The 25,619-nt window shown below is 46.6% G+C and overlaps 1 protein-coding gene across 1 annotated transcript in view; it reads left to right on the top strand.

The window, feature by feature from the left end:
- The window catches only part of TRPM3 (transient receptor potential cation channel subfamily M member 3), a 979,327-nt gene that overhangs the window by 904,062 nt on the left and 49,646 nt on the right, over positions 1 to 25,619 (top strand). Inside the window, exons 23-24 of the mRNA XM_086963586.1 lie at positions 9,243 to 9,393; positions 16,707 to 16,906. Of these exons, the coding sequence (XP_086819712.1) occupies positions 9,243 to 9,393; positions 16,707 to 16,906 (351 nt within the window). The remainder of the gene's footprint in view (positions 1 to 9,242; positions 9,394 to 16,706; positions 16,907 to 25,619) is intronic.

The following is a 25,619-nucleotide window of genomic DNA, read 5'->3' as shown; positions in this document are numbered from 1 at the left end:
GTACATAGCCACTGCTCAAGTTGAAGCTATAAAACGAGGCAAGCCCTATATATACAGTCGGCACTAACACAATAGGATAGCATTGCGGAGCATTGTTTAGGAAAGTCCACCGGAGCTCAGACCCTCCAAAATGGTGGCGCAGTCCGTCAGCTGCGCGAAGAAGAACTAACTGCGGTGCCTGCCGATTCCAGGATGACCGGAGCACCCGCAGAGCCTTCAGAGACCCACTGCATGCCCCTACCGCGCTGAGATGAGGTGTGGGCGGGGCTTAGTCAGCCTGTGATCGAGGCCCCGACAACGGAGCGGTTTTCCTATAACGTAAGTTTGCGCGCTGTGCAGTGTCACTTAATAAGTCAGTTTTTTAAAGACCCACACTGCAATGGAAGACGTGCCTGGCTGCTAGGATCGCAGAGGGCTGAATCTGTGTCCCCCAGAGACATCGGAAGGACCGTGAGAGGGACTCGCCTCTGAGAGGGCCGTAAATTGACTGCTCTGAGGGTCCAGCATAACAAGTGCCCACAGAATCGGTGGCCTACGGGGTGTATTGGCGGTACAGAAGTTACCTTTGATGGACTGGGCAGCTGTTACTGGAGACGGAGGCAAGAAGATAACGAGGCCCCCATTATTAAGACCTGGTGACACAGTGAGTAGAACGCATATTGCATCTGAGTGGAAAACTGTACTTACTATGAGACACAGTCACGTAACCATAAATGCCTGACCCTAAAATGGTGGCTCCTCGGGACATATTACTGCAAATTCAACAGCGAGATGCCACTCATTTTCCTGACAACTGCCTGTTGTTTTCAAAATCAGGCCACCCCTAAAATGGGTGCAAAGAAACCTCGTCAGACCCCCTTCCACCCCCCATGGAGGGCAAATGTGAGATCTAGTGTCCTTTTTAAGAACTATTGGGAGTCTGACCCTTCTTTCCCTGTTAACCTCTGTCATTCTCTGCACACTCACGGTGTGGAAAAGGGTGACAGGATCCCCGACCCCAACATGGCAACAGTGGTGACTATTTCCCCCCTTGCTGATCTTTTACTTTTACTTACAAAACCCTTCCAGGACTGTGCCTGACCTCAAGAGGAAGTCTGGATATTTCTCGGACTATGGCTCCCCTCCCGCACTATTCTGACATTCCCCTAAGTACACCTGACCCCTACCCAGACAGCGGAGTTCGAGCATTTTGTCCGACGCCCGGTGGAGCTGCTCTGTTCAGCTAATTGAGGAGATCGGCCTTGGTTCATCCCCTGACCGTCACCTGCCCAGCCGGACACTGGACACAGTTTCTCCCCTCCTCCCTGTCTCGCCCTCCCCCCTCTGCGTATTTCTGCCGTTCTGCCTTTTACTTGTCTCCTTTCTTTCCATCTTTCTGACCGATGCCCTTGGGAGCTTCCTAGATAGCTATAGGGGAGACTGGTTTTGTATTTCCTCCCTGACCATCACCTACCCTTCCCGTCTTTGGGCTGACTTTTCCCTTTATCTCTTATTCCATCTTCCCCCTCGTCCACTCCCTTCTCACTCCCCCTTTCCTCCTTTCCCTCTCTACTTGTCTCGCCTGGAGTACACATGATCTCTACATTGACAGCGGAGCCTGAGCATTTTGTCCAATGCCCGGTGGAGCTGCTCTGTTCAGCTAATGAGGAGATCGGCCTTGGTTCATGCCCTGACCGTCACCTGCCCAGTCGGACCTTGGACCCAGTTTCTCCCCTTCTACTTGTCTCGCCCACCCACCCTCATCATATTTCTGGTGCTCTGATTTCTCCTCGTCGCCTTTCTTTCCAGCTTTCAGACCGATGACCATTGGAGCTTCGTAGAGAGCTATAGAGGAGACTGGCTTTGGATTATCTCCCTCGCCGTCACCTACCCACTCGGTCTTTGGGCTGACTTATCCTTTATCTCTTTTCCGTTTTCCCCCTCGTCCTCTCCCTTCTCACTCCACCTCTCCCCTTTCCCTCTCTATTTGTCTCTCCGGACATTGGACACAGTTCTTCTTCATCTTTCTGCTATGGCTCCTTCCTCCCCTCCTTTCTAATAAATTCCCTCAACCTTGATGTTTATTTACTGTACCTTACTACGCTATTGTAACTGATGTCATTTGTCACGCAATGGTCCTCTGTTATAGCGCTCTGATACCTACGGGTCTAGCCAGGGCTTTATAATCCTTTTGATGTACCTTTTAATGCAACCTTCCCCTGGTTATGCGCTCTGATACCTCCGGGTGTAGATAGCGCTATATAACCTTCGCAAATCAAATAAACTAAAAACTGTTTTTTTCTGAACGCTGAGACCTGAGCAACATGGCTGATGACCGGTGGAGCTGCTTGACAGCTAATGAGGAAATTGGCCCTTGTTTTCCCACTTGACCGTCACCTACCCAGCCGGATATTGGGCATTGTTCCTCCTCGTCTCCCCGCTATTACTCCTTCCTTCCCTCCCTTCTACGAATTATTGAAACATTATTTATGTGTACTGTACCTTACTATGCTCCTGTATCAGATGATCCTAAATGTAAAGCGCTCTGATACCCTCTTGGGTCAAGTTCGCGCTATATAAAACTTTATAAATACAATTTAAAAAAACATAAATTGATCTATTCTCACACTTTGTAAAAACATTGCTCACCGAACTCATTCCAATAATTAAATCTACCAATCTATTGTGTGCCTCATCTGACTAATTCATCACAGAGACTATTAAACTTCTCAGTCACAGTGGAATTCCGAATGCCTAATACAGCAACCACAGCACAATATCAAATACTTAGTTTATACTAGATCTGCATAGACATTGTATTCACTGTAACCAAAGTAATTATCTGCTCACTAGTGCTCAGTAAACTGGACTAATGTAATAATATATCAGCTTTTTTCAAAATGTCTTCTCCCACTCAATAGCGCTCTAAACCTTGCCACCAGAATGAGTGCAATCTTTAAGGGCAGTCTCCTACTTCACTTTTTAACCACCAATCCCGTTGTCAAAAACAGAGCCATATACAAGCTATTGAAACTTTTATTGTAAGCCGTGACGTAGCTAGAGCTTTGGCCGCCCATGGCGGTCCTTGTGTTTGCCACCCCATGGTGGCCACATTAAAGAGTGGGGGGTTGATTGCGAGATTCTGCCGATTGCCGCCCCATGACGGCCACATTGTAGATCGGGGGGGCAATTGCCACCCCGAGACGGCAGGTTAGAGTGGGAGGAGGCCGCCGCCCCTCTGATTCAAAGCAGTAAGGGCCCGATGTAGGTAAACGCGATTTTCCAATTTCAAAATACCGAGGCGGGCCGAATCGGTATTCTGAAATCGGAAAACGAGATGTAGGAAAAAAATACCGATTGAAAACCGATTCGGTCGGCATCGGTAATGAGATTCGGTACGTTCCGATTCAGCGCGGTCCGAATCGGAAATTACCGAATCGGCCAACAACGAATCGGAAAACACCGAATCGGCTACCACCGAATCGGATATTTCCGATTCGGCGAATACCGATTCGGTAAAAGCCGAATCGGTAAAAACCGAATCGGCAATCATAGACCCATGGCGAAAAAGCCCATAGGAATGCATTGCATGAACCGATTCGGCTTTTACCGATTCGGATAATACCGATTCGGATTTTACCGATTCGGATTTTACCGAATCGGTAAAAGCCGAATCGGCAATAGGCGATTCAGCCAATGAGGTGGCTCCCCCTCCCCCACCCAAACAGGGAGTGGCAACCCTGGCAGGTGCAGCCAATTAAGAAGTTTCTAGAAGTTTCTGGAAAGCCTGCCTGAGCCCAACACACAGTTAGCAGCAGTGGGAGAAGGAGGTTGCAGACTGAGCAGGAGCAGGAGAATATGGCAGATCAGGCAGGAAGCCAGAAGTCCTCCCAAAAGAGGAAGCCCAAATTCACCACCACAGAACTTCAGGTGCTGGTTGAGGAGGTGGTGAGGGTGCACCGCCAGCTCTTTGGCAAGCTGTCCCTCAACGTGCCAGACAGCACCAAGAGGAGATTGTGGGCCGACATCGCCCAGAAGGTCAATGCTGCTGGAGTCACCCCCAGGTCCATTGAGGAACTTAAGAAAAGGTTTTATGACCTCCGCAGCCTCACGAAGAGGAAGCTGGCCGACCTCCAAAGGCAGGCTGGACACACCGGAGGAGGCAAGAACCCGGCGCCACCCCTCACCGAGCTGGAGGAAATTGTCTCCAGCACCATCGAGAGGGCGAGCATCGTAGGGATCGGGACCCTGGACAGCACTGCGATGGCCACAGCTACAGGTAAGAAGCATGCGCATCATGACACACCCTACCAGACACCTCCCCATTAGACACAATGCATAGGCAAACACCAGCACTGTACTGTCACCAACATACAAGAGACAAGCATCATGGTACATGTAGTCAGCAGAAGTTAGCCAAATATGTCAGTGCAGAATCACAAGACAGGAAACAGTGTGACACGGTGTAAGGAGATGCAAGGACATGTGGAATGCCATAATTGTACTGACTGTAATACATCGGCACTCAGTTTACAAATGCTTCTTTGTACCTAGGGGCACCATCAGGCAGCACCACTGTGGCAGCAGAGGGAGCTTCGACTTCAAATACTGCAGTGGCAGGGCCGAGCACCAGCCAGCCTGGCCAGGAGGAGGAGGAGGAGGATGAGGATGAGGAAGGAGACACCCCAGGCCTTGGAATGGAGGGAGTCCTGGTGATTGATTTCCAGGCAGTGCACTCCCCAGTACTGCCCAGCTCACCCCCCTTGCAATTTTCACCATACAACTCCCCTACAAGGCAGACCATTCCGCCGACAACAGCTCCTGCCACAACCGTGGCCTTGCCACCCGTCCAACCTGTCGTGGGAGCAGGGGCTCCGGGACCGGCCAGCACCACACCACCACCAGTGGCACCCCAGCCCACTCAGCAGGCCGGAGGCAGCAGTGCCAGACGCCGTGCCACCACCACCACCACCACTGCTGCACCAGCACGGGAGGGCAGTGTGTTCCTGGGCCTGGAGGGCCAGATGGTAAAAATCCAGCGCCAACAGGCCAAATCCACCATGGCCTGCCAACGCCAGCTCCTGCAGCACAACCTGCAGATGGGGGAGTTGGTGAAGGGGTTCCAGGCTGTTGTGGACAGCAACAAGGAGGTGGCAGCAGGGTTGGGCAGGCTGACCACTGCCATCACCCACTCCTCTGCCAGGCAGGAGGAGCATGAGGTTGCGCGCAGGAGGGATGCCCGGGTGCTCAACCGGGCCATGGCCCGCCTTGCAGCGGCGACCGCACAGCTGTGCCATCGCAGCTCAAATCAGGAATCGGCACTCAGTCAGCATACAGCTGAGCTGACTAGGGGGATGGCCAGGATCACCACGGCCATGGAGGCCATGTTAATATCAAACGCCGCCTCCAATCCTGCCCTGGACCTGGGTGATGCTGGAGACAGCAGCAGCCGCAGCAGCCCGGCCAGCGCTGCTTCAGAGCCAAGGAGGAGCACCAGGCGATCCGCTGATGCTGCTGGCCATTCGGAGGGGGCCGAGGGACACCCCAGTGGGTCTGGAAAGCGGGCCAAAAAATAGGCTGGCAAGGGGGGATGAGCACACCAGAACCCTGGACTTTATTTTCGTTAACAATCTCCATTATTTGATGCACATCAGTGCTGTAACTGTGGTGCATCATTATTAAAACTTTTTTTTTCCAAGCAACATTTAGCTGTCTTTGCATCTGTACTCAGTCAGAAATAGTTCTCAGTGATCTCCTCACGTCTGTATCTGCCATCACATGGCGTACACACCCCAGCTGGCTGTGTCAGTGGCACAGCTTCGTCGTCGTCATAGTCCTCGTAGTCAGACAGCTCCACCTCAGTGCCCTTCTTGACCGCAAGGTTGTGTAACATTGCACATACAGCTATGATCTTGCAGCAGGTGATGGGGGTATACTGCCTTGCACCTCCACTCTTGTGCAGGCATCTGAATCTACTTTTCCAGATGCCAAAGGTCCGTTCAACAACATTCCTGGTGCGTATGTGGGCCCGGTTATACCTCCTTTGGCTGGGTGTGGAGGGGTTGAGGTAGGGGGTGAGTATGAATGAGCGGAGGGCATATGCACTGTCGCCTGGAAGAGAAAGGGGTCACATTAGACACATGCATACATGTATTACACCTACCTACTATGTGTTATGGGGGTCTGATGATGTGGCTCACCTAGGAGGTATCCTTCTCCAAAATCGCCAGCCATCAGCCGTGCATATATGCCGCTCTGTTGGAATATATATGAGTCATGGGTACTTCCTGGAAATTTTGCTACCAGGTCTGTGATGGTGCACTTGGCATTGCAGATCACCTGCACGTTGATGGTGTGTGTAGATTTCCGATTGCGGTATATGTATTCGGTGTCCGCTGGTGGGCAAATCGGAATATGCGTGCCATCTATGCAACCGATGACTTGGGGAAAGTGTGCCATCTGGTAGAAGTCCGCTTTGGTTTGTAGCAGTTCTGCGTGGGTTGCAGGGAATGAGATGTATTGGTCCATCCTGTCTATCATGGCGTCAAGGAATATGTGGAAGAACCTTGACAGGCTGCTCTGGCTCACCCCTCCTGCTGCTGCTACTCCACTTTGATAGCTGCCAGACGCTACCAGGTGTAGGCTGCATAGCACCTGGACGTGCGCAGGGATGGCGTGTGCCCTTGGGGTGTGGTGGTCCAAGTATGGCTTAAGGTCCCTGATGAGCTCAAGTATGGTGTCAGAGTCCAGCCTGTATCTCTGTAGGATCTCAGCCTCAGTGAGCATGAACAGGGTTATCCTCTGTCTGTAGACCTGTTCATTTCTTAGCCATTCCCTCTGTCCTTCCTGCTGTAGCCGTAGCCGCCTCGCAATGACATAGAAAGCTGCCATCCTGCAAGTTGCAATGCATTTTGGGACTGTTTATATGGGTTGGAGTTGGTTACCACCTGATTGCAATCCATGGTAAATACCGAGTGAATTCTACCGATTTTGAGCCGATTTCGGTGTTTCTGTGCCTCCCTACATCTCCCCAACTGTCGGAATCGGGGAATTTCCCGATCGGAGATTCATACGAATCGGCATGTTTTCCGATTCGGATCATGTCCGAATCGGTATTTTTTCCGATTCGGTACATGGACCGAATCGGTGATTTTCCGATTCGGTGTCACTAACGAATCGGTAGTAGGACCGAATCGGTGATTTTCCGAATCGGTGTCACTAACGAATCGGTAGTAGGACCGAATCGGTGATTTTCCGAATCGGTGTCACTAACGAATCGGTAGTAGGACCGAATCGGTGATTTTCCGATTCGGTGTCACTAACGAATCGGTACATGGACCGATTCGGTCTTTGTAACCGAATCGGTGTTTTTCCGATTCGTTCCATATCCGATTTTCGGTATGTACGTATCGGATTCTTTCACATTCGGTACACATTCCGAATCGGTTTTCTATCCGATTCGTTCTGTTTTTGGGTCCCTACATCTCGATGGCTGTTTACCGATCGGTAAGGGCCAAAAATCGGTATTTTCGGCCGATACCGATCGGTAAAGCCCTACCTACATCGGGCCCTAAATGAGTAAGCTCACAACTACTTCACTGAGAACCTATCCTCTGTAAGCCGACTTGTGTGGAACCTAAACCCTACTAACAATAATCTCCTAGACACATCCAAGTCATCTTGTGCTGCCCCCAAAGTCTTATCCTCCTACCTCCTAGGCCCTTTTGCCTACAACTAGACATTTGGGCAGCTCTCTTGCTTTAGGAATGCATAATAGCACCAACATGCCCTGTATTGCAGTTAGAAATACATGAGCGATTACTGACCCACACTGCTGAAAGTATGTATATTTCACATTGTAGTTTCTATTAACTAAACAACATTTGTTTAATAAAATGTATGTGAACTACATCACCCTCATGGTTCAATGTAAATATTTTCTAATTGAGATTTAACAGCTGTTAAATATATAAATAATTAAATATAGCAATCCTGTCATGTTGTTCATATAATAATATTCCTGAAGATAACCATACATCCTGAAATGTAATCCTTTCAAATCTGCATAATCAGTCAAAAAATATCTTGGCAATGTTTTCGTCATGTGTTAGTTATTACAAGCCCTCATCAGGTAAGCGCAGTGTGAACACATTTCTTTATAAAATAATATAAAATTAGTTAGATATCTGCTTAGGTAATAGTTTCTCAAGAATACAATTTTGTGTAAACTGTCTTTTTTTGCATACCATGAGTTGGAATAATGTATGACTCCTTGTGAGCTCGATTCCATGGGGGTCCTAATCTGGGACCCTTTTCTAGTGTTTTATATTGTGTTATTCTTATAGGATTTCTAGATCTGTGCAAATTCAACTGCATGAAAAGTGCTAGCTATCAGCAGAGTTTTGCATCCCCAGATTATCATATGCATGATCTCTAAACAGAAACTAATGCTTCATTAAAACATGGCAAATTTATATATTGTGAATCTTTCATCTCAGTATTTACATTGTTTTATGAGTCAATGTCAGTCACACCAAGGGGCAGATTTACTAAAGTTTCACGCAATGCAGGGAAGCAAGCAAATGTGTTGCACTGCCTTTCATGAAGTGGAGAGAGCAGAAATGTGCCACTTCTGCTCCCTTCTTGTACCCGTGCACTGTGTGGTGCCTAGCGCCAACGCAGGTACCATTGCGCCATGCTGAAGGGGGTCTTGCGTTACAAGCAGGATTGTTTGTGTGCAGGTAGAGACGCCTTCCTGCACAAAAACTATTTTTAAAGGCATTTTTCTTGTCTATGTGTGATGGGGAATATGACACATTGAAAAAGGAAATAAGGAGAAGAAATAAGGATATTTCCCCTCATTACACCTTGGTCTGGGATGCACACACGCCTTGAGACCCTTGCGGGTGAGTAGTGCGCTATACAAGTATCAATTTACAATTTACACCATTTTGGCTCAATCCCAGGTTTACTTACCTTAATTAATCTGTGATTGCGTAAGAATCCATGGTGGATGCATGGGAATGCCTCCCATGTAATGCCACCTAGAGGCAAGTAGTGCAAGGAAGTGATATGCGCTGCACTGCGTTACTCTGTATTTACTAAACCACACAAAGTGGCTTTGTGTAGCTTAATAAATCCGAGATAAGGACTTGCGTTGCAAGGACAATGCAAGTCCTTAGTAAATCTGCCCCACAGTGTCTACAAAGATAAAGCTTACTAATGCCAATTGGCGTGTTTCTTTCTTCTTTTCTCCTTCACAGCTCCGTGTGGATACAATGAAACTAGAGAAGATGGCAAAATAGTCCAACTCCCTCCCTGCAAAATTGGTGCCTGGATCGTTCCTGCTATCATGGCCTGTTATCTCTTGGTGGCAAACATCCTGCTTGTGAATCTCCTCATAGCTGTGTTCAAGTGAGTTTCATTTTGGGGATGTATAAGTCTAACACCCATTATGAAACACTGGTTCTCTCTGCCATGGGTAGGCCTTTATGAAAGTGTACTATGTCTAGGAAAGGGAACAAAACCTTTTTTTTAAACTTTATTTGTCATTTTGACATACAGAAAGCAATGAATATCCACAGTTGTTCCCATACAATCACATTGACAGTATAAACGTTGGGTACTATCTTGCCGTGCTATACGCTAAAACATATGATGAATCGACACAAAAATGTATACAGTTTCTGACCAATACATACTTAGTCTTCTTGTTAAACGTCATCCCAGGGTTCGGCTGCACCTTCTCCAGAACATACCTGAAAACATATAAACAATTCGGTCCATCAGCCTGCACTTCAACCCACACCAGTTGGGACTATGCCATAAGGAGTATAACTAGGGGCATCAGGTTCCAAGTTTTGTTAGAATAACTTAAGTGGGTCCCAGATATCTTTCGGTCGGGACTTGAGTGGGAGCAACGTGGCATACAGTTCGCAGTTGATGTAGCAGTATGTGAGACTAGCAAGCCATGCCCCTGTTGTAGGAAGTCGTCTGCTCCCCATCTAAGAGTTATCTTGCGCTTAGTCAGAAGTAGCGCTATGGCAATAAACATGCGCAATTGTTTGTGCATATTATATACATATACCGGGAGTGCGACCTCCGGGCAACCCAGAACTCCACTATCTTGGGGCAAGTCCATGTCAAGTGGGGAAAGTCTGCATAACGGCTGCCACACTTTTGGCAATTGTGAGGCCGGGACGGGTCAATAGTGTGCAATTTGACCGGCATCATATACGCTCTCCATAGATATTTAAAATGTAATAACTTATGCTTGCTGATAAGGGAGATTTCCCTGATCTGCGTACAGCAAAAGGCCCACTGGTCATCCAGGTTAGGATGTCCCATATCACGCTCCCAAGCCGTTCAAACCCTAGTACTGTGGCTTGGGATCAAAGTCATGGTGGTCTTGTATAATCTTGTATAATCAGAAATCAGTTGAGTCCCTTCGGAGTTTGATATTAACAGGGATAGGGGTTCGAAGGATTGCCGTTCTAGTGGGTATTCCGTTATTTTAGCACCTAGCAACCTGCGCACCCTGTTGAAAATAAACTGATCCATAAAGGTCAGCTCGGCTCCCCGTGCCACCCGGGCACCATCAAATAAATGCCCATCCGGGAACAGGTCACCAAACTTTACCATAGAATGGGATTTAAGAACCCGCACTACTAATTTCTGTGATAGGGAGCCATGGATTATATGCTATGGGAATTTGAGATTAATACAGTGCAGCATTCGCAGTCACACACGATAGTTTGCGCCATGCCCAGCTGGAGTTGGACTGGAATGTCTCTAGGGTCACGAGGAAACCCCTGGGTAGAATGGCATGAAGCAGAGTTGGGAGCACCAGGTCTGATTCAGGCTTACTGTAGGGAATACGCGGATCTGGATGGTACCATGAATAGGTAAAACTACACTGTGCCACTAGTTAATACATTCTGAAATCCAGGAACCTCAGTCCTCCCCTTGCATATGGTAATGTCGTGGTTTCCCATCGAATCCTAGGTCTTTTGCAACCCCAAGCTAGCCTGATTAGAAGTGATCTTAGAGTCTTGAAAAAGCTTTCAGGGAGCGTAATGGGGAAATTGTGAAACATATATAGTAACTGTGGAAGAATCACCATCTTCATTAGTGCAATTCTGTCAGCCCTATCCATCTTTCTACCTGCGCCTCAAGCTATTGTATCGCCGGACCGTAGTTCAGCCTCCCTATGAATCAAGATACCCAAATAGCTGACAGAATCATGACACCACCTCAGCAGGAATTCGCACTCCCATTGAATAGTGCCTGTCATCAAGGGAAGGAGCACTGAATTGCTCCAATTTACTCCTAGTGCCGAATATCCACAAAGCGACGAATCTCTCCTATAAGGGGATCCAAATTGTCTTGTGGTCGGCGGACATACAACACAATGTTGTCCTTACATAGCAAGACAAGGAGAGGACCTGTTTTGAACTGGATACCTCTATGGAGATGTTTCTCCTGAAAGTGGCGGACCAGAGGGTCAAGGGCCAGGATGAAGAGTAAGGGAGACAGGGGGCAACCCTGCTTGGTATCACGTGTGAGAGTGAATGGGGTGCCTTTCAAGCAGAGTATAGCTGTGGGAAGAGCGCAAAGCAATGCCGTAAGGTGAATAAAACCTTTGGGGATGGCTAATTTCCTCATCAAGGCCCATATAAAAGGCCACTTCAAGGAGTCAAATGCCTTTTTGGAATCGATTAGGGCTGCCGCCGCCGGAACCTCCGGAGCAATTCTGTGAAGCACTGTAAACAAGGTACCAAGTATGATCCAAGAGCAATGCCAGCCTCAAAGCAATCATTTTAGCAAGGATTTTATAGTCCAAGTTCTGAAGTGATAGGAGTCTTTAGGAACCGCAGCTCATTGGGTCCTTGCCAGGTTTGGGCATCAAAACCATCACTGCCTCACGAAGCGTGGGAGGCAGTACTTTATTTTCTAGGGCTTCATTATAGACTTCAAGAAGGTACGGGCGAGTATATCTTTATAATGTTTATAAAATATGCCTGTAAAGCCATCAAGTCCTGGTGCTATAGTACTATTTAAGGCATCTATGGCGTTGACAATTTCTTCCTTAGAAAAAGGTTCTGCTAAAAACTTCTGCATATAGTCCTCTAGCCATGCCATCTCAATTTCACTTAAGTATATTCTGCAGTCTGCCTCGTCATACGCGCGTGTAGTATATAAATTTGTGTAATATTGATGGAATTTGTCCCTAATCTCAGCAGTGTCTGTGTGAATCTACCCATTGTCAGAGTGGATAAAGGTGATGTTGGCTTTCCCCACACAAACCTCAACAGTTGTGCCAGTGTGCGTCCCGGTCTGTCCCCCCGCCATATCGCCTGGCAGTTGCATATTTTCCCAAAAAATGTATTTAGCTGTCAGTGGCTTCCTTGAATTCAGTCAGCAGCAGCAAACGGCTGGCCTGCTTAGCCGGGTCTGGGCGATTGAGTAGTTCTTCGTCCAAAACCCCTAGACGGTCCTCTATGCAAGCAATCGTGCTTCGCAGTGATTTGAGTATCCCTGCGTGCTTAGCAATCCATTCACTCCTGATATACGCCTTAAATGCCTCCCACAAGGTTGCCCATGTGCAGTCGGAGCCCACATTTAGGTCAAAGTATGTCTCTATTGGCTCCCGATATTCAGCTAAAAAAACACATTATTTAAAGCCTGTCCTGGGAACCTCCACTGTCTTTCAACACCCTCTGGTCTAGGCAGTCAGACCCGCATGATGACTGGTGAATGGTCGGAGTACATTTGAGGCAAATGGGTCATAGACCAGAACCAGGGGGCCATTTTATGTGAAACTAGCCAGCAGTCCAGCCGTGTCCACGTGTCGTGGGGGGCCGAATAGTGAGTGTACGGCACGTCGGTGGAATGATGTGTGCGCTATATGTCCACTAGACGAAGAGAGTTGCAAAGGTCACCCAGCACCCTGGCTCGGGGTTTCATGGCAGGGGACTCTGCCGTACTATCAAATTGAGGTTGCAGAAGTAGATTAAGATCCCCCCCAATGCAAATGTAGTCAGCTCCTAAGGGAAGCAGCAGTGCATGCAAAGAGTGAAAAAATTGGGGTCATCCACATTTGGTGCGTAAATACCCAATAAAGCAATGTTATAACCCATAAACTTCCCCATCACCAGGGTGAAACGATCTGCTCTATCCGTATTTACGAGATTTATCTGAAAGGGCAACCGCTTGTGAATAAGTATGGCTGTACCCCTGGAATAGGTGCTGTAGTTTACAGGGATATTTACGGGGAAACCTAACCCCCCATAATTGTCCAAAGCAAAAATCACAATTTCCAAATATAGACATAGCAACCATGTGCAACCGCACAGGGGGAGAGGCGACGCCGGAACATTTAAACATGTAATAGAATGAGCACTGTGACCAGAGCCCAGAGTCCAAAAAAACATACATTTCTCTAGATAAGGAAGGAACAGTGGAAAAACAAAACAAATGCACTCAATACTTATTCCACAATATTAAGGGCTTCAGCTCGCTGGAAAAAGTTCCATACTGGAGACAGAGTTTGGCATCGAGAGAGAGCGTTCAGGTGTGGGCGATTTTCTTGGCAGTCCAGCGTTTGCTCGGACATTTAGGAATTCTTAAACCGCCGCTGGATTTTCGAAACCCTTGATCTGCCATCCATGTCACTTTCAGTCGCGCAGGGCACAGCATTTCATAATTTAGTCCGGTTTTGCGGAGCGTGGCTTTGATTGGTGCAAATTTCCGACAGGCCTCCTGGACCATTGCAGTGAAGTGTCCAGATACAGTGAGATGGAAGAGTCCTGCTTTGCAGCGACCCACGCTCCCATGCCAGCCGCAAGGCCATATCCCTGAAGTTCAGCAGCCGTGCCATGATGAGGCAAGGTGGTTAGCCAGGATTAGGCTGTGGCTCAAGAGATCTGTGCACCTGTTCGACTACAAAAGTGGCAGTAAAGGGCTCCGGACCACATAGGTCAACCAGAAGGCCTTCTACAAAACCATCTAATCGTCCCGTGTTTGTGGACTCAGAGACTCCCATAACAAGCACAATGTTACGTCTCCCTCCGGCTTCAAGGCCCTCATTCTTTATGGCAATGCTCTTCAATAGGCCTTCCATCCTCTCCAGTCATCTAGAAGCCTGGGCAGAGCCATCCTCCAGGTCCAAGATTCTACCTTCAGCTGTGTTATGTCTGTTGTAGCACTGATCTAGTCTGGCCCCCATGTTGTCGAGCCGCTTGTCTAGTGTATCAACGCGAGTGTCCTGAGCTCGAAAACCCACCTTAAGTTCTATCATTAGTGCATCATTGCCCTGTGCGTGGGGTTGTGGTGGGGCTGTGGTCTGATCTCCTCCCTCCGCCATCATACTAGATGTTGATTCAGAGCCTCCGGCTGCTTTTTCAAAAGTGAGTTTCTGCTGCTTCGGATTTCCCTTCCCCATGGCCTTGGGACGGACTGCAAAGAACCGTAGTACAGTAGGCCTGACCCAGACAAATCCTTGTCTCTCCACAATCACTCTGTGAAAGTAGTAGATCTCCACAAGAACAGTGACCCCTCTGATGTACTTCCCTCTTCCTTCGTGCTCTGTGGCCCTCACTCTTTGCATGCACTGCTGCTTCCCTTAGGAGCTGACTACATTTGCATTGGGGGTGATCTTAATCTACTTCTGCAACCTGAACTTGATAGTACGGCAGAGTCACCTGGCTTACACCAGCAGAGACCACCTGGCTGACTCGCCCCCCACTTGGGTATCACTCTATGATTATCGCTGCACACAGCGGGGGCCATCCTCAATCCAGCTTGCATGGTGCTGTGGCAAGTTCAGCAGTAGTGTGAACCTAGTTGCACTGGCAGGGAGACGTTCCTCTATATATCCCACTAAGAAGGTTGTCATGTCTCTACGAGAGGGTGTAGTGTGTACTAGATCACAAGCAGGGCTCGAGTCGGGGTACCACGCAGGTGGACGGCGTCCCCCCACTTATTTTACTGTGAGCTCGATAACTGGAGCAAATGGAGCCACACATTCACTCTTTGGCCTCTCTGGGGCGAGATCGGAACTCATTCAGAACGCTGCTTACGCGCTGGTTTCTCTGATGCAATCACATCTAAGGGGTGAGCGAGGGGAGGCAATGAGTCTTATGGTAAAAGTCACCTATTGTGACGTCACTTCCTGTTGTGACGTCAGCATTCCCCCACTTCTTTTTTTAGGACTTGTGCCCTGATCACAAGAGAAACAAATGTAGCAGTAGTGGGAGCCAAGTTGCACTGGCAGGGAGACGCTACTACATCTGCCCCACTGGGAATATTGCAATGTCTCATTGAGGGATGTATGTCGTTACAACGCATACTTTTACTCCGCATACCATTACAACGGGGTATTCACAACGCATACCACTACAACGCATAGCGCTTTGGGGTGCTGGATAGTGGTAAGTATAATTTACTATTCTAACTCCAGTCCCCGTGGACCCTAGGGAAGGTGTTGGATAGTAAATTAAACTTACCTCTTATCCTAGAGCGCCCCCCAGCGCTATGCGTTGTAATGGTATGCGTTGTAATGCCTGCGTTGTAGTGGTAGTGCGTTGTAAAAAATGCGTTGTAACAGGTGAATACCCTCCGTGAGGGGATGTGGTGTGTCCTGGAACACAGGAAAGACATGCGGGCTAGTCCTCTGCACAAGCGGGGAGCCCGCAATACCTAGAAATGCCCCATGGCATCTGCATCCGGAAGGACAAACACGCTAACATCATACGCCTCAATGTTGTGCCTCCTAGTCGGGTCGCTGGGGTGCCGAGGTGATGGGAAGTGCCGCTCTTTGCAGGGGCGGCTCTAGGCTCATGGTGGCCCTGGGCAGGGAGCGTAGGTAGGGGGCCCCAGAAGAGGGGGTCTGGGTGGGGCGGAGTGCGGAGGCCAGTGAAGAGGGGGGGGTCAGGATGTTTGGAAGTGGAACAGAGCCGGAGGCCGCCAAATCCCTGCCAGGGGCCGCCAACCAAATATGTATCCATCCTCCGAGGATTATTATATTAAGGATATATATTGGCGTGGTGGCCCCTGGGGTTTGGTGGCCCTGTGCAGGTGCACAGCTTGCACATGCCCTGCTCTTTGTCTCCGGCCTGCGCGTAAGCTGTAATTAAGGCCACGGCTTCATGGGAACACGCAGGCCGCTGCACGCACTTCGATGGCACTACGGCTCAGGATCACAAAATGATGGCAGAAAGATATCGCCGCAGTCCGGGTGCTAAGTAGAATTCAGACGCTTCTACGCCGTGTTGTTTTGTGGCATATAGGCTCCGGGATGGTCATTCGCTCCGATGAGTTCAGCGCAGCTCCAAAACTACGCGGCCATGTCGGTCCGCATTTCGGCCACGGACCCAAGGGAATGAAACCTTGGTATTATTATTGTTATTAAAGTAGTTGCCTAATGCACCCTAAACTTGATGGCAGCATGACACTTTACTTGAATATCAATGCAACTTTATGGAACACGTCTGATAACAGGTCTGCTAACTGGGAATTGTAATATTGTAGAGGTAATGAGACTGAAGATATACCATATCATTATCCAAAGACCCCGGTGAACAAGAACGTTTTTGATTCTTTACTGTTTTCAGTATTTATGTCTTTAAATTTTGCTCAGGCATTTTAATTGTCTTCCATGTTTTTCAGATTCTTAACCCTTACCAGCAATAAATATCGTCTAATTCATTTTACAATTTGCATTTCAGCAACACTTTCTTTGAAGTAAAATCCATTTCAAATCAAGTGTGGAAATTTCAGAGATACCAGCTCATCATGACGTTTCATGAAAGGCCTGTCCTGCCACCCCCTTTGATCATTTTCAGCCACTTCACCATGATTTGTCAACACCTTTGTTGTCGATGGAGAAAACAGGAAGGCGACCAAGAGGAGAGAGACTATGGATTAAGTAAGAACTACCAAGTGTGTCGATGTCGAGTTAGAATTAAATAAAATAAGAATAATGAAATAAAATAATCCCATTTAATAATTAAAAAAATGGAGCAATACATTTTAACAGTTTTTGTAATTTGTTATTAATGGATGTCAACCTATACAAACGTATCTTCCAGCAGTTTAAGAACTTCGGAAAAAGCTAATTTTTTTTAAACATAGAGATACGGCTAGAATTTTAGATTCCCAACGTTTTGATGGTTTTCAAAAATCCCCTGGAGTATTCTGGAGAATCTACCGAAGTTGAAGGCTTTCATGAGTAACTCTCTTCTGCTAACCTTATTCTGATGTTTTTGTCTGTAAAATAGAAAGTCTGTAAGTTTAGCATTTTCCTTGTGAAGAAAACCCTTCCATAACACCCAGCTCCATTTTTGGGCTATTGTGTTTCCATTCCCAGCAAGGACTCACTCACTGCACCCTTTTGAGGAATAGACTTGTACTTGTTTCCATGGGCATGCAAAATGTTTGTGACTACCAACAAAGTTATGAAATTGTGGATGGTTTTTTCATGACCATCCAGAACACTTTCTTTTCTCGCTCTCTTTCTGTGTGGCGTATATATTCCCACAGATCCTACTTCAGGACCTGGAAAATTATCTCTGCAATTTCTTTTAACTCCCATGATGATACGAAGTGAGTAAAAACGTTTAAGAATCATGTTATTCAAACAAAGAGACTCATGAAATTACAAGCAATTCATGCACCCGATGCACTAAACACATTTCTAATACAAGGGTAAATAAACTTTTAGCAATTCATGTACTGAGCTAAAGATCCTCGACAAAAAAGCATGGCCTTGAGTGCCTTAGTCACAGTGGTGGAAATGTATGGTCATTCAGGCTGCTCCCCTTTCCCCCTACATAGCTTGTCTGTCTCCTACCTCTGAACGTCGTCGTCCACACTTAGGTGTAATGTCTGCCATTCCTCTCAATGGCTGAAATCTGTCTTTGCCGCAAAAATAAATCTTGAAAAGGAGTAAATTACTAAAAAATAAGCTGTAAAAGTTTGATTGTATTTCTAATTGGTAACAAATCCTAAAAAGTGCCTGCCCCACACATTTTGAACAAAAGCCTACATAAATACTTTCAGCAGTATATTAACCAAACATGAAATGTATGTCCGAGAGCCCAACTAATATTTATAGGCCATGGTAAAAAATAATTAATTCTTAGCGGATGAAAAGCAAAACAAAACCTGGCCTGCGAATGTTTTTTTTTGCCATTTCATCAATGATGATACGGAATATCAGAAATCAGCACAGTTACACCCATTGGAGTCACATCTTGGCAGAGTGATAATAGACAACCATACATACTTCTTCAGAAATCAGGCATTTTTTCTGAGCTAAAGAGTGTTAGGAAAACAGTATTTTTATAAATAAAAAAGTGCACCTGCTGAAAAATTTTCTGTAAATTCAGGGAATCCCGAGGCCATTCTACCCAAACTCATGAGAGATACTTCTGCGAGGTGCCACTATATGCTGAGGGGGGGGGGGGGGAAGCCTTTACATCGCGGTGATTAAACCGCGATGCATTTACAACGCAAGTCGTTACATCAACTTGCGCTGTATGGCGCTATAACCTAAGAAATAGTAAGATTTACTATTCCAACACCTTCCCTACTGTACGTAGACTGGTGTTGGAATAGTACATCTTACTATTCCTAAGTCCAGCGCCCTCCAGCGCAAGTAGTTGTAACGACTTGCAATGTAAAAACTGCGATGTTACATACCGCGATCATTTTGATCGCATTGTAACATCACATATTCTGCTGAGGGTGATTATATTTCTTCTGAACGATTGCAACCAAAGTCTGTTTCATAGGTGTTTTGTTAAACGCCATTAGTTGTAACACATGACAAACCTGTCTCATTTTCCAACCTGCAAATTTGCCACAGGAGGTTTACTTATTTTACTTGTGAATAGATCACGCAGGCAAAAGTGGATTAAGCTTTTGTATAGTTTGATGTGAATGCACTTTCTTTATGTAAAGTTAAAAAAGAAACCTGAGAGAAGGAAAGCTCACTGAACAGTTGCTGCAAGTGGAGTAAGGACTTTGAGGATCAAATACTGCTCGGATACCAATATAAGGCAAAATACAGGAGCTCTCAATTCCAGCGGCGGCTCCTCCGTTAAGGCAGAGGAGCGTCGCCCTACTGCTGATAGCCACCAGAGCCAAACATGAAAAATAAATGATAATAAAACAATGTTATTTTCATTTTACCATTTTATTTTTCACTGACCCAGAGCCAGTCAAGTGTTAAGGTGGGGCGGGACCTACCTGATGGACAGCAGAAGGGAGGAAGAGTGGTGGACACAATAAGTGTGCATGTGAGTTTGGCGTCTGTTTTAGTACGGCCAAACCAACATGCACACTTAGCATTTCTCCAACCTGAGCTGTGTTGCACAGTCGGGTGGAGAACAGTCCCAGGCTCCCAGGTCTTATCTGAGTACCAAACCAGTCCGCACAGACCAATCCTGGCGCTTCTTTCATGCTGGTGATAGTATTTCATGCATGAGAGCAGCATCTGGAATGGCTTCTGGGAGCCTGGCCAGTGTACACCACCAGCTCATGGACGGCCATCGGGAATTCAGACAGGAGCAGAGGAGTAAGGGGGCAGCTGGCAGCAAGAGCTAAGTACTGTTTTATAGATTTTTAAAATTATTTTATCACTTTTTTCGGGTGTGTTTTCCTCACGCTGCCCGCCTCTTGGCATTGAGAGCAGCCAGCACTACTCAATTCACTCTAAAATTTAAGAAGCCACTGAAATGGTGTCATGCTTGAGAATCTTTATAAGGACAAGGATCATGCAGCCAGGAATTATACTAAGATTGGCCCTACTTGCCCTAAGGCCAGGCTACCCAGGGTGCCTCCAAGGGTCAGTTGGCTAGCCTTCTGTTTGAGCTACAGGACACAAAAATGTAACCTGTCTCAGCCTTTGTTCGAAATGTCCCTTTCTGCAGGGTCATCCCTAAACCTTCTGAGAAAGATTCGGTGGTGAGGGGCATGTAGAGTGCACCTATAAAACACTCTTAGAAGAAAAAATAGAGAGTGTCTCACATAAACAACCATCAGCGAACAATTGGCAGGTTATTGTCAGTTTGCTCACTATATCATCATCCGCACCTCTCCTATGTATGGGAATCAACTAACACCCAACAAGTTTAGAAGAATGCTGTGTGTGTGTGTTGTAATCTGTCTACTTGTATTGTGTTAATAAAACATCTCAACAACCTGCCAAGGTCCCCAAAGAGGAAGGAGAAGCTTCTTCCTCACAAGAAAAAGTTAAAAATGAGTTGTGAAGGCACTAAGCACTTGTCTTTAATTATCAATGCCCACACTCATGGTTAAAAACACAGTGCCATGTTTAGACCATATTAAGTAGAATGGCTGATTTGCCAATACACATTTTCCTGGCAATTGCTTAAGGGCCGGAGGACCTTATATCACCCACACATGCAACTGACCTAAATATGTAGGAAAACTAAAAGGAGAACAGACCACATGAAGACAGACATATTTCATACGCGGTGCACATTGCTTGCACCGCATGGTTAGTAGGACTATTTACCGGGTGAGTGCCTAGCAGCAGGCCACAAGAAAGGAACCTGTAATGTTTCCAAAGCCACTTTTTTTCAACACTGTCTGTTACGCCTGCAGCATAGAAAGTATACATTCAACCATGCCTCAACTCAGTCTCTACTTCAGAATATCAGGGCATTAGGTGATATCTATATTGTTCACACTCCTATACACACTCATATACATATCGCTGTGATTCCCAACACATTATGGTCATGATTTGAATGGTGCTGCAGGTGCAGTGGCACCAGGCCCTACATTTATCATGAGCTCCTCAAAACACCTAATATTGCTATATATTTTACTACTATACAGGTAGACACAATTGAAGTTATATTGCAGTTATAAGGTGTTTGATTTGAATGGTGCAGCAGGTAAAGTGGCAATGGGGCCAAAAGCTCTAGAGACCCCACTAAACGTAGTATATTGCTATATTTTACTACTAAACAATCAGTCACAAGTGCAGTTGTCCAGAAGGCCCTAGGGCCGTGATTTCAATGATGCAGCAGGGGCAGTGGCGCCAGGGCCAAAACGTGTCAGAACTCCACTTAACACATAATATTGCTATTACATTAATTAATTCTATTATTTACCTCTTTCATTCAATTTTTCAATATGTTGCTATAATTTACTCTGCAATATATCACCAGTAACAGCACAATATATTGCCTTTTTGTTCATAAACAAGTCATAACACTTTAACAGACTTTCTGTAACTTATATTGCACAATTACTCAGCAAGCTACAACTTAAAACAAAAAACAGCGTATTATTATTCACATAGGTGAAACCTAATCCATTTACCAAGGCTTGTTCACATTTCCATCCCTCAAACCATTGAAAGCAGGTATTTAAGGCCAATATGGGCGCAACTTCCTTTTGTGAAATGTTTTGATGTGTAAATAGCAAAGTGTAAATTTGGGGCTCCTCATCAGAAGCGCAAAAACAGTCGCCAGCCAACTTCCATATTTTGGTTATACAGAGGGAGGGGGGAATGGAATTCTATGCCTGTACGGGCTTATCCATAACGACTTACTCACTCCCCCACCATTTGCGCCTCATTTCAATGCTCCTATCCCTATGCGCATTGCTGTGACTTACTGCCTGTGTCGGCGTCTCTGTTTCTAAGGGGACCGCTGTTGTGTTCTTGCTGCACAAACCGACGAAGAGACCGGTTAGTTGCATATGTTGCTTTACTGGTCTTTTCTTTGTGCTGCATACATGCACGTCCGTGCCCTCACTGTCCAGGAATTCCTCCCCACTCCCTGACCGGAAGTGGTGTCTGGTTCCTGGCCCTCCCAGCATGCAGGTGCAGGGTCCTACTGCCCCCAGACCCTGGTCACTATATCTCCCCCTCCATCGAAAGAAATGAAGAGAGAGAGATAGAGTGTGAGAGAGAGAGAGAGAGAGAGAGAAAGAGAGAGAGAGAGAGAGAGAGAGAGAGAGAGAGTAATGATGACCTTATCCCCATCATTACATTTCTTCAAACAGTCTTGTTGGCCTTTTGCTCATTCTTTTTGGACACGTTCCTTCCTTTCCCTTCTGTGATCCCTCTTCTTGTCTCTCACCGTTGTATGTCCTTCTTACGTTCTCGTCCATAACTTCCTCTCTTTCATGTCTGTCACTGTTCTCTGTTGCTGTGTCCTCCCTGTTTCCGTCCATGGTCTTTAGTCCCTTGAAGTGAGACTTATTCCTGGTGATCCGGTATGGGCCGGGCGCAGCTGTAATAATTTACCCGTTGACACTTGTTATCTTTAGCGGTTCTCTTGAAAATGCACTGTCTGATTTTCTCACTTGCAGCTGACGCACCACCACTGAGTCCCCTTGCTTAAGGTGCGACATAGTGGTATGTCTCCTAGCGTCTGCATATGTTTTCATCTTTTCCTTCGCCTCCTGGTCTCTGACAGCGATATTGCTGTGTTTCAGTGGCGGTTTTGCCTCTGGTTGTGGTAGTCTCGTTCTACTTGTCCTTCCCAGCACTAGTTCGGCTGGACATCATCCCGTGGAGCTGTGGGGAGTGTTTCAATAGTCCCTTAGTTTTTCACAGAGTGCCTTTCTTATGGAGATCTGCACTAACTTTGCTCTTTGGACAGCCTTCTTTATGTTCCCCATGAACCTCTCCACCATGCCTTTCGCTTGTGGCCGCAGAGGAGTTCTTTTCAGGTGGGAAATGCTTAAGTAGTCCATGAACTTGCGAAATTCCTCCCCTGAGAAGAGAGGACCATTGTCTGTCTTTATGGTCTGTGGGGAACCCCAGACTGCAAATATGTCATCCAGTATTGGCAACTTCGCGGTCGCTGATGTTGACCAGACATGTCACACTATTGGGAAACTGGAGTATTCGTCAATGACCACGAGCAAGTAGTTTCTTGTGTCTAGTGGCTCACAGAAGTCTGCTGCCAATGTTGTCCACACTGCCTCTGGAAGCTCCGACATCTGTAGCTGCTCAGGTTTTGCTGGTCGTTCTGTTAATTTGCACATGTGGCAATTTAGGATGGTGTTTTCCACCAGTCTATCTAGCCCAGGGGACCGTACCTTCTCCCGAAACATCTTTTTTGTTGCTACCATTCCTCTGTGGGATTCATGAGTCAAGTTTATAGTCTGCTGACGTAGTGCACTGGCATGACTATCCTTGTTCCTCTCATTATTATTCCCTTTTCAGTTTCTGATAATTCTTCATTTATCTTTTTAAATGCTAGCATTTCTTCCTTGTTAACTCCTTCTCCCAAAGCGCTGTTGTTGTTGATGTGCCTCCATCTTTGCTGTTGTGTCATCATTTTGACTGCCTGCATTGTGGCGTCCCTTGCTGTTTCTTGCTCTAGCTGTATTAGTGTGATTGGCGCAGGGGTGTTCTGTTTTAGCACAAAATTGAAATATTCCTCAGCCATTGATGCGCTTTCTTGTGCCTGCAGTAAGGGGTGCTGTGACATGTAATCAGCCGGGTTGTGTTCCTTCCCTGGCTTGTGCATGATCTTGAAGTCATAGTCCATCAGTCTTATGCCACATCATTCAATGCGGGCGATATCTTTGCATTTGGATTGCCGTATATTGTCACTGGGGCCTGATGGTCTGTGACGGTGGTAAATGGTTTTCCGTAGATGAACATGTGGTAGTGTTCACACGCCCATACCACTGCTAGGCTTACCTTCTCTGGCTGGGAGTATGCCCTTTCTATGTCGGACAAGCTTTTGCGGGCATACGCAACTGTTTTCTGGGCGAATCGCTACTAGGCATGTGTTGTGCTTGGATTGCTCCTAGTCCTACCGGGATGGCGTCCACTGTTAGCTCTGTGCATAGCAATGCACTGATTTCGCATCTTTGTTCTTTTCTGTCCCGATGGACCAGGTTAGACTCCTGGTTTAGATTCCTGGAATCCTGGTAATCCAAACTTTGCTGTTTTTGCTTATCGGCGGTCGGCGGACCAGATGGGGCTTCTGACTCTGTGTCGATGTCGTAGGGGGGTACAACACGCTTCTTGTGATAACTTGTTATCCCGCCACCTTTGTCACCAGTTGTCGTGTTCTTGCTGCACAAACCCACGCAGAGAAAGGTCATTTGCATATGTAGCTTTATTGGTCTTTTCTTTGTGCTGCATACATGCACGTCTGTGCCTGTGCCCTCGCTGTCCAGGAATCCCTCCCCACTCTCTGACCGGAAGTGGTGTCTGGTTCCTCTCCCTCTTAGCATGCGGGTGCAGGGCCCTAGTGCCCCCTATGACCCTGGTTACTACATCCGCGTTCCCTGCATCTCTGCCTTATTGAAATTCAATCTGTTGCACGGAGATGTAATAGAAAGCAAGCGTGTCCACAAGGGAGGAGGGCTCAGCGGAGCATTAGGCACCATCTTAAAACGATGTCTATAGTTTACAAAGGCATGAGGTTTTAGGGAGGTTTTTGTTTAATTTTCTGCCCCAGGTGGTAGCCAGCTGTCCTTTTCTAGGGACCCATAAGACATGACTAGCTATTTAAACAGCCTCTTGCTCCCCAATCATTTAAAATATTTTTGGACACACCAACCTCCCTTGCGTGTCATTATTAATAATAATGGAATGCCCCCCCCCCCCTTTTCCTAATAGTTTTAGTTGTCATTCCCCACTGGTATGAACTTTTCTGTTCTCTTTTTTTACGGCACACACACACAATAATGTCTTATTAGATGTACACTACAGACAGCACTGTCTTAGATATGGAAGAAGTGGACCCTGAAACCAACATAAAAAGATTGGGTGTGTGTCATACCAAGGCCTTTTGTGTATAATAGAATTGGCTTATACCCAATTGCGATATTTACATATAAGTCCCTAGTAATGTGCACTGCATGTACCCAGGGCCTTTAAATTAAATGTTACTAGTGGGCCAGCAGCACGGGTGTGACACCCACTTAAGTAGCACTATTAAATCCGCCTCAGGCCTGCTATTCCAGAGCTTGTGTGTGCAGTTTACACTGCCATTTCAACCTGGTAAAATAAACTTTTTGACAGGCACAAAACTTCAGTGTGCAGTGTATGTACCAAGTTGGACATGTACTTTTAAGTTTTACTTGTACTGGTAGTGAAAAACTCAAAAATTTGTTTTTCACTACTGTCTGCAAGCCCTACCTCTCACATCGGATCATAGGAGTTGCCTCATTATATATTATAAGTGTAATTTCCAAATGGGAAGAGATGACTAGTTTGTGTTTGATGTCTCCCGAATCCTAATTTAAAATCCTAATTCAAGGGGAAGTCAGATTTTAAATTGCATTTCTTAAAATGCAACTTTGAGAGAGTTGCAATTTTCTTGCCTTATCTACTTTGTGCCTGTTGCCTGTCTCTGGTCACATTACTAGGTGTAGTTGGCAGTTGGGCTTTGTGTATTACTCCTAGACAACCACACATAATGAGAGCTTAGATGTGAATGGCAGAGCCATCACTGGCAGGATGGGAGACAGGAGGAGCTGGCCAAGCCTTACTTACATTTAATAGGGTGTGTCCTCCCTCCACACAAAGGGCCTAACAACCCTGCATTGTCACTGCAGCCAGCTTGAAGCCAGGGCAGGGGAGACAGGAAATTCTATGCACTTCAAAGCCACTGTCTAGACACTTCTCC

This window comes from Lissotriton vulgaris, chromosome 3_1 (assembly GCF_964263255.1).
Source record: "Lissotriton vulgaris chromosome 3_1, aLisVul1.2, whole genome shotgun sequence".
In the NCBI taxonomy this organism is placed as follows: domain Eukaryota; kingdom Metazoa; phylum Chordata; class Amphibia; order Caudata; family Salamandridae; genus Lissotriton; species Lissotriton vulgaris.
The sequence above is the reverse complement of the archived record's forward strand: the minus strand, read 5'-3'. Positions and strand labels throughout refer to the sequence as shown.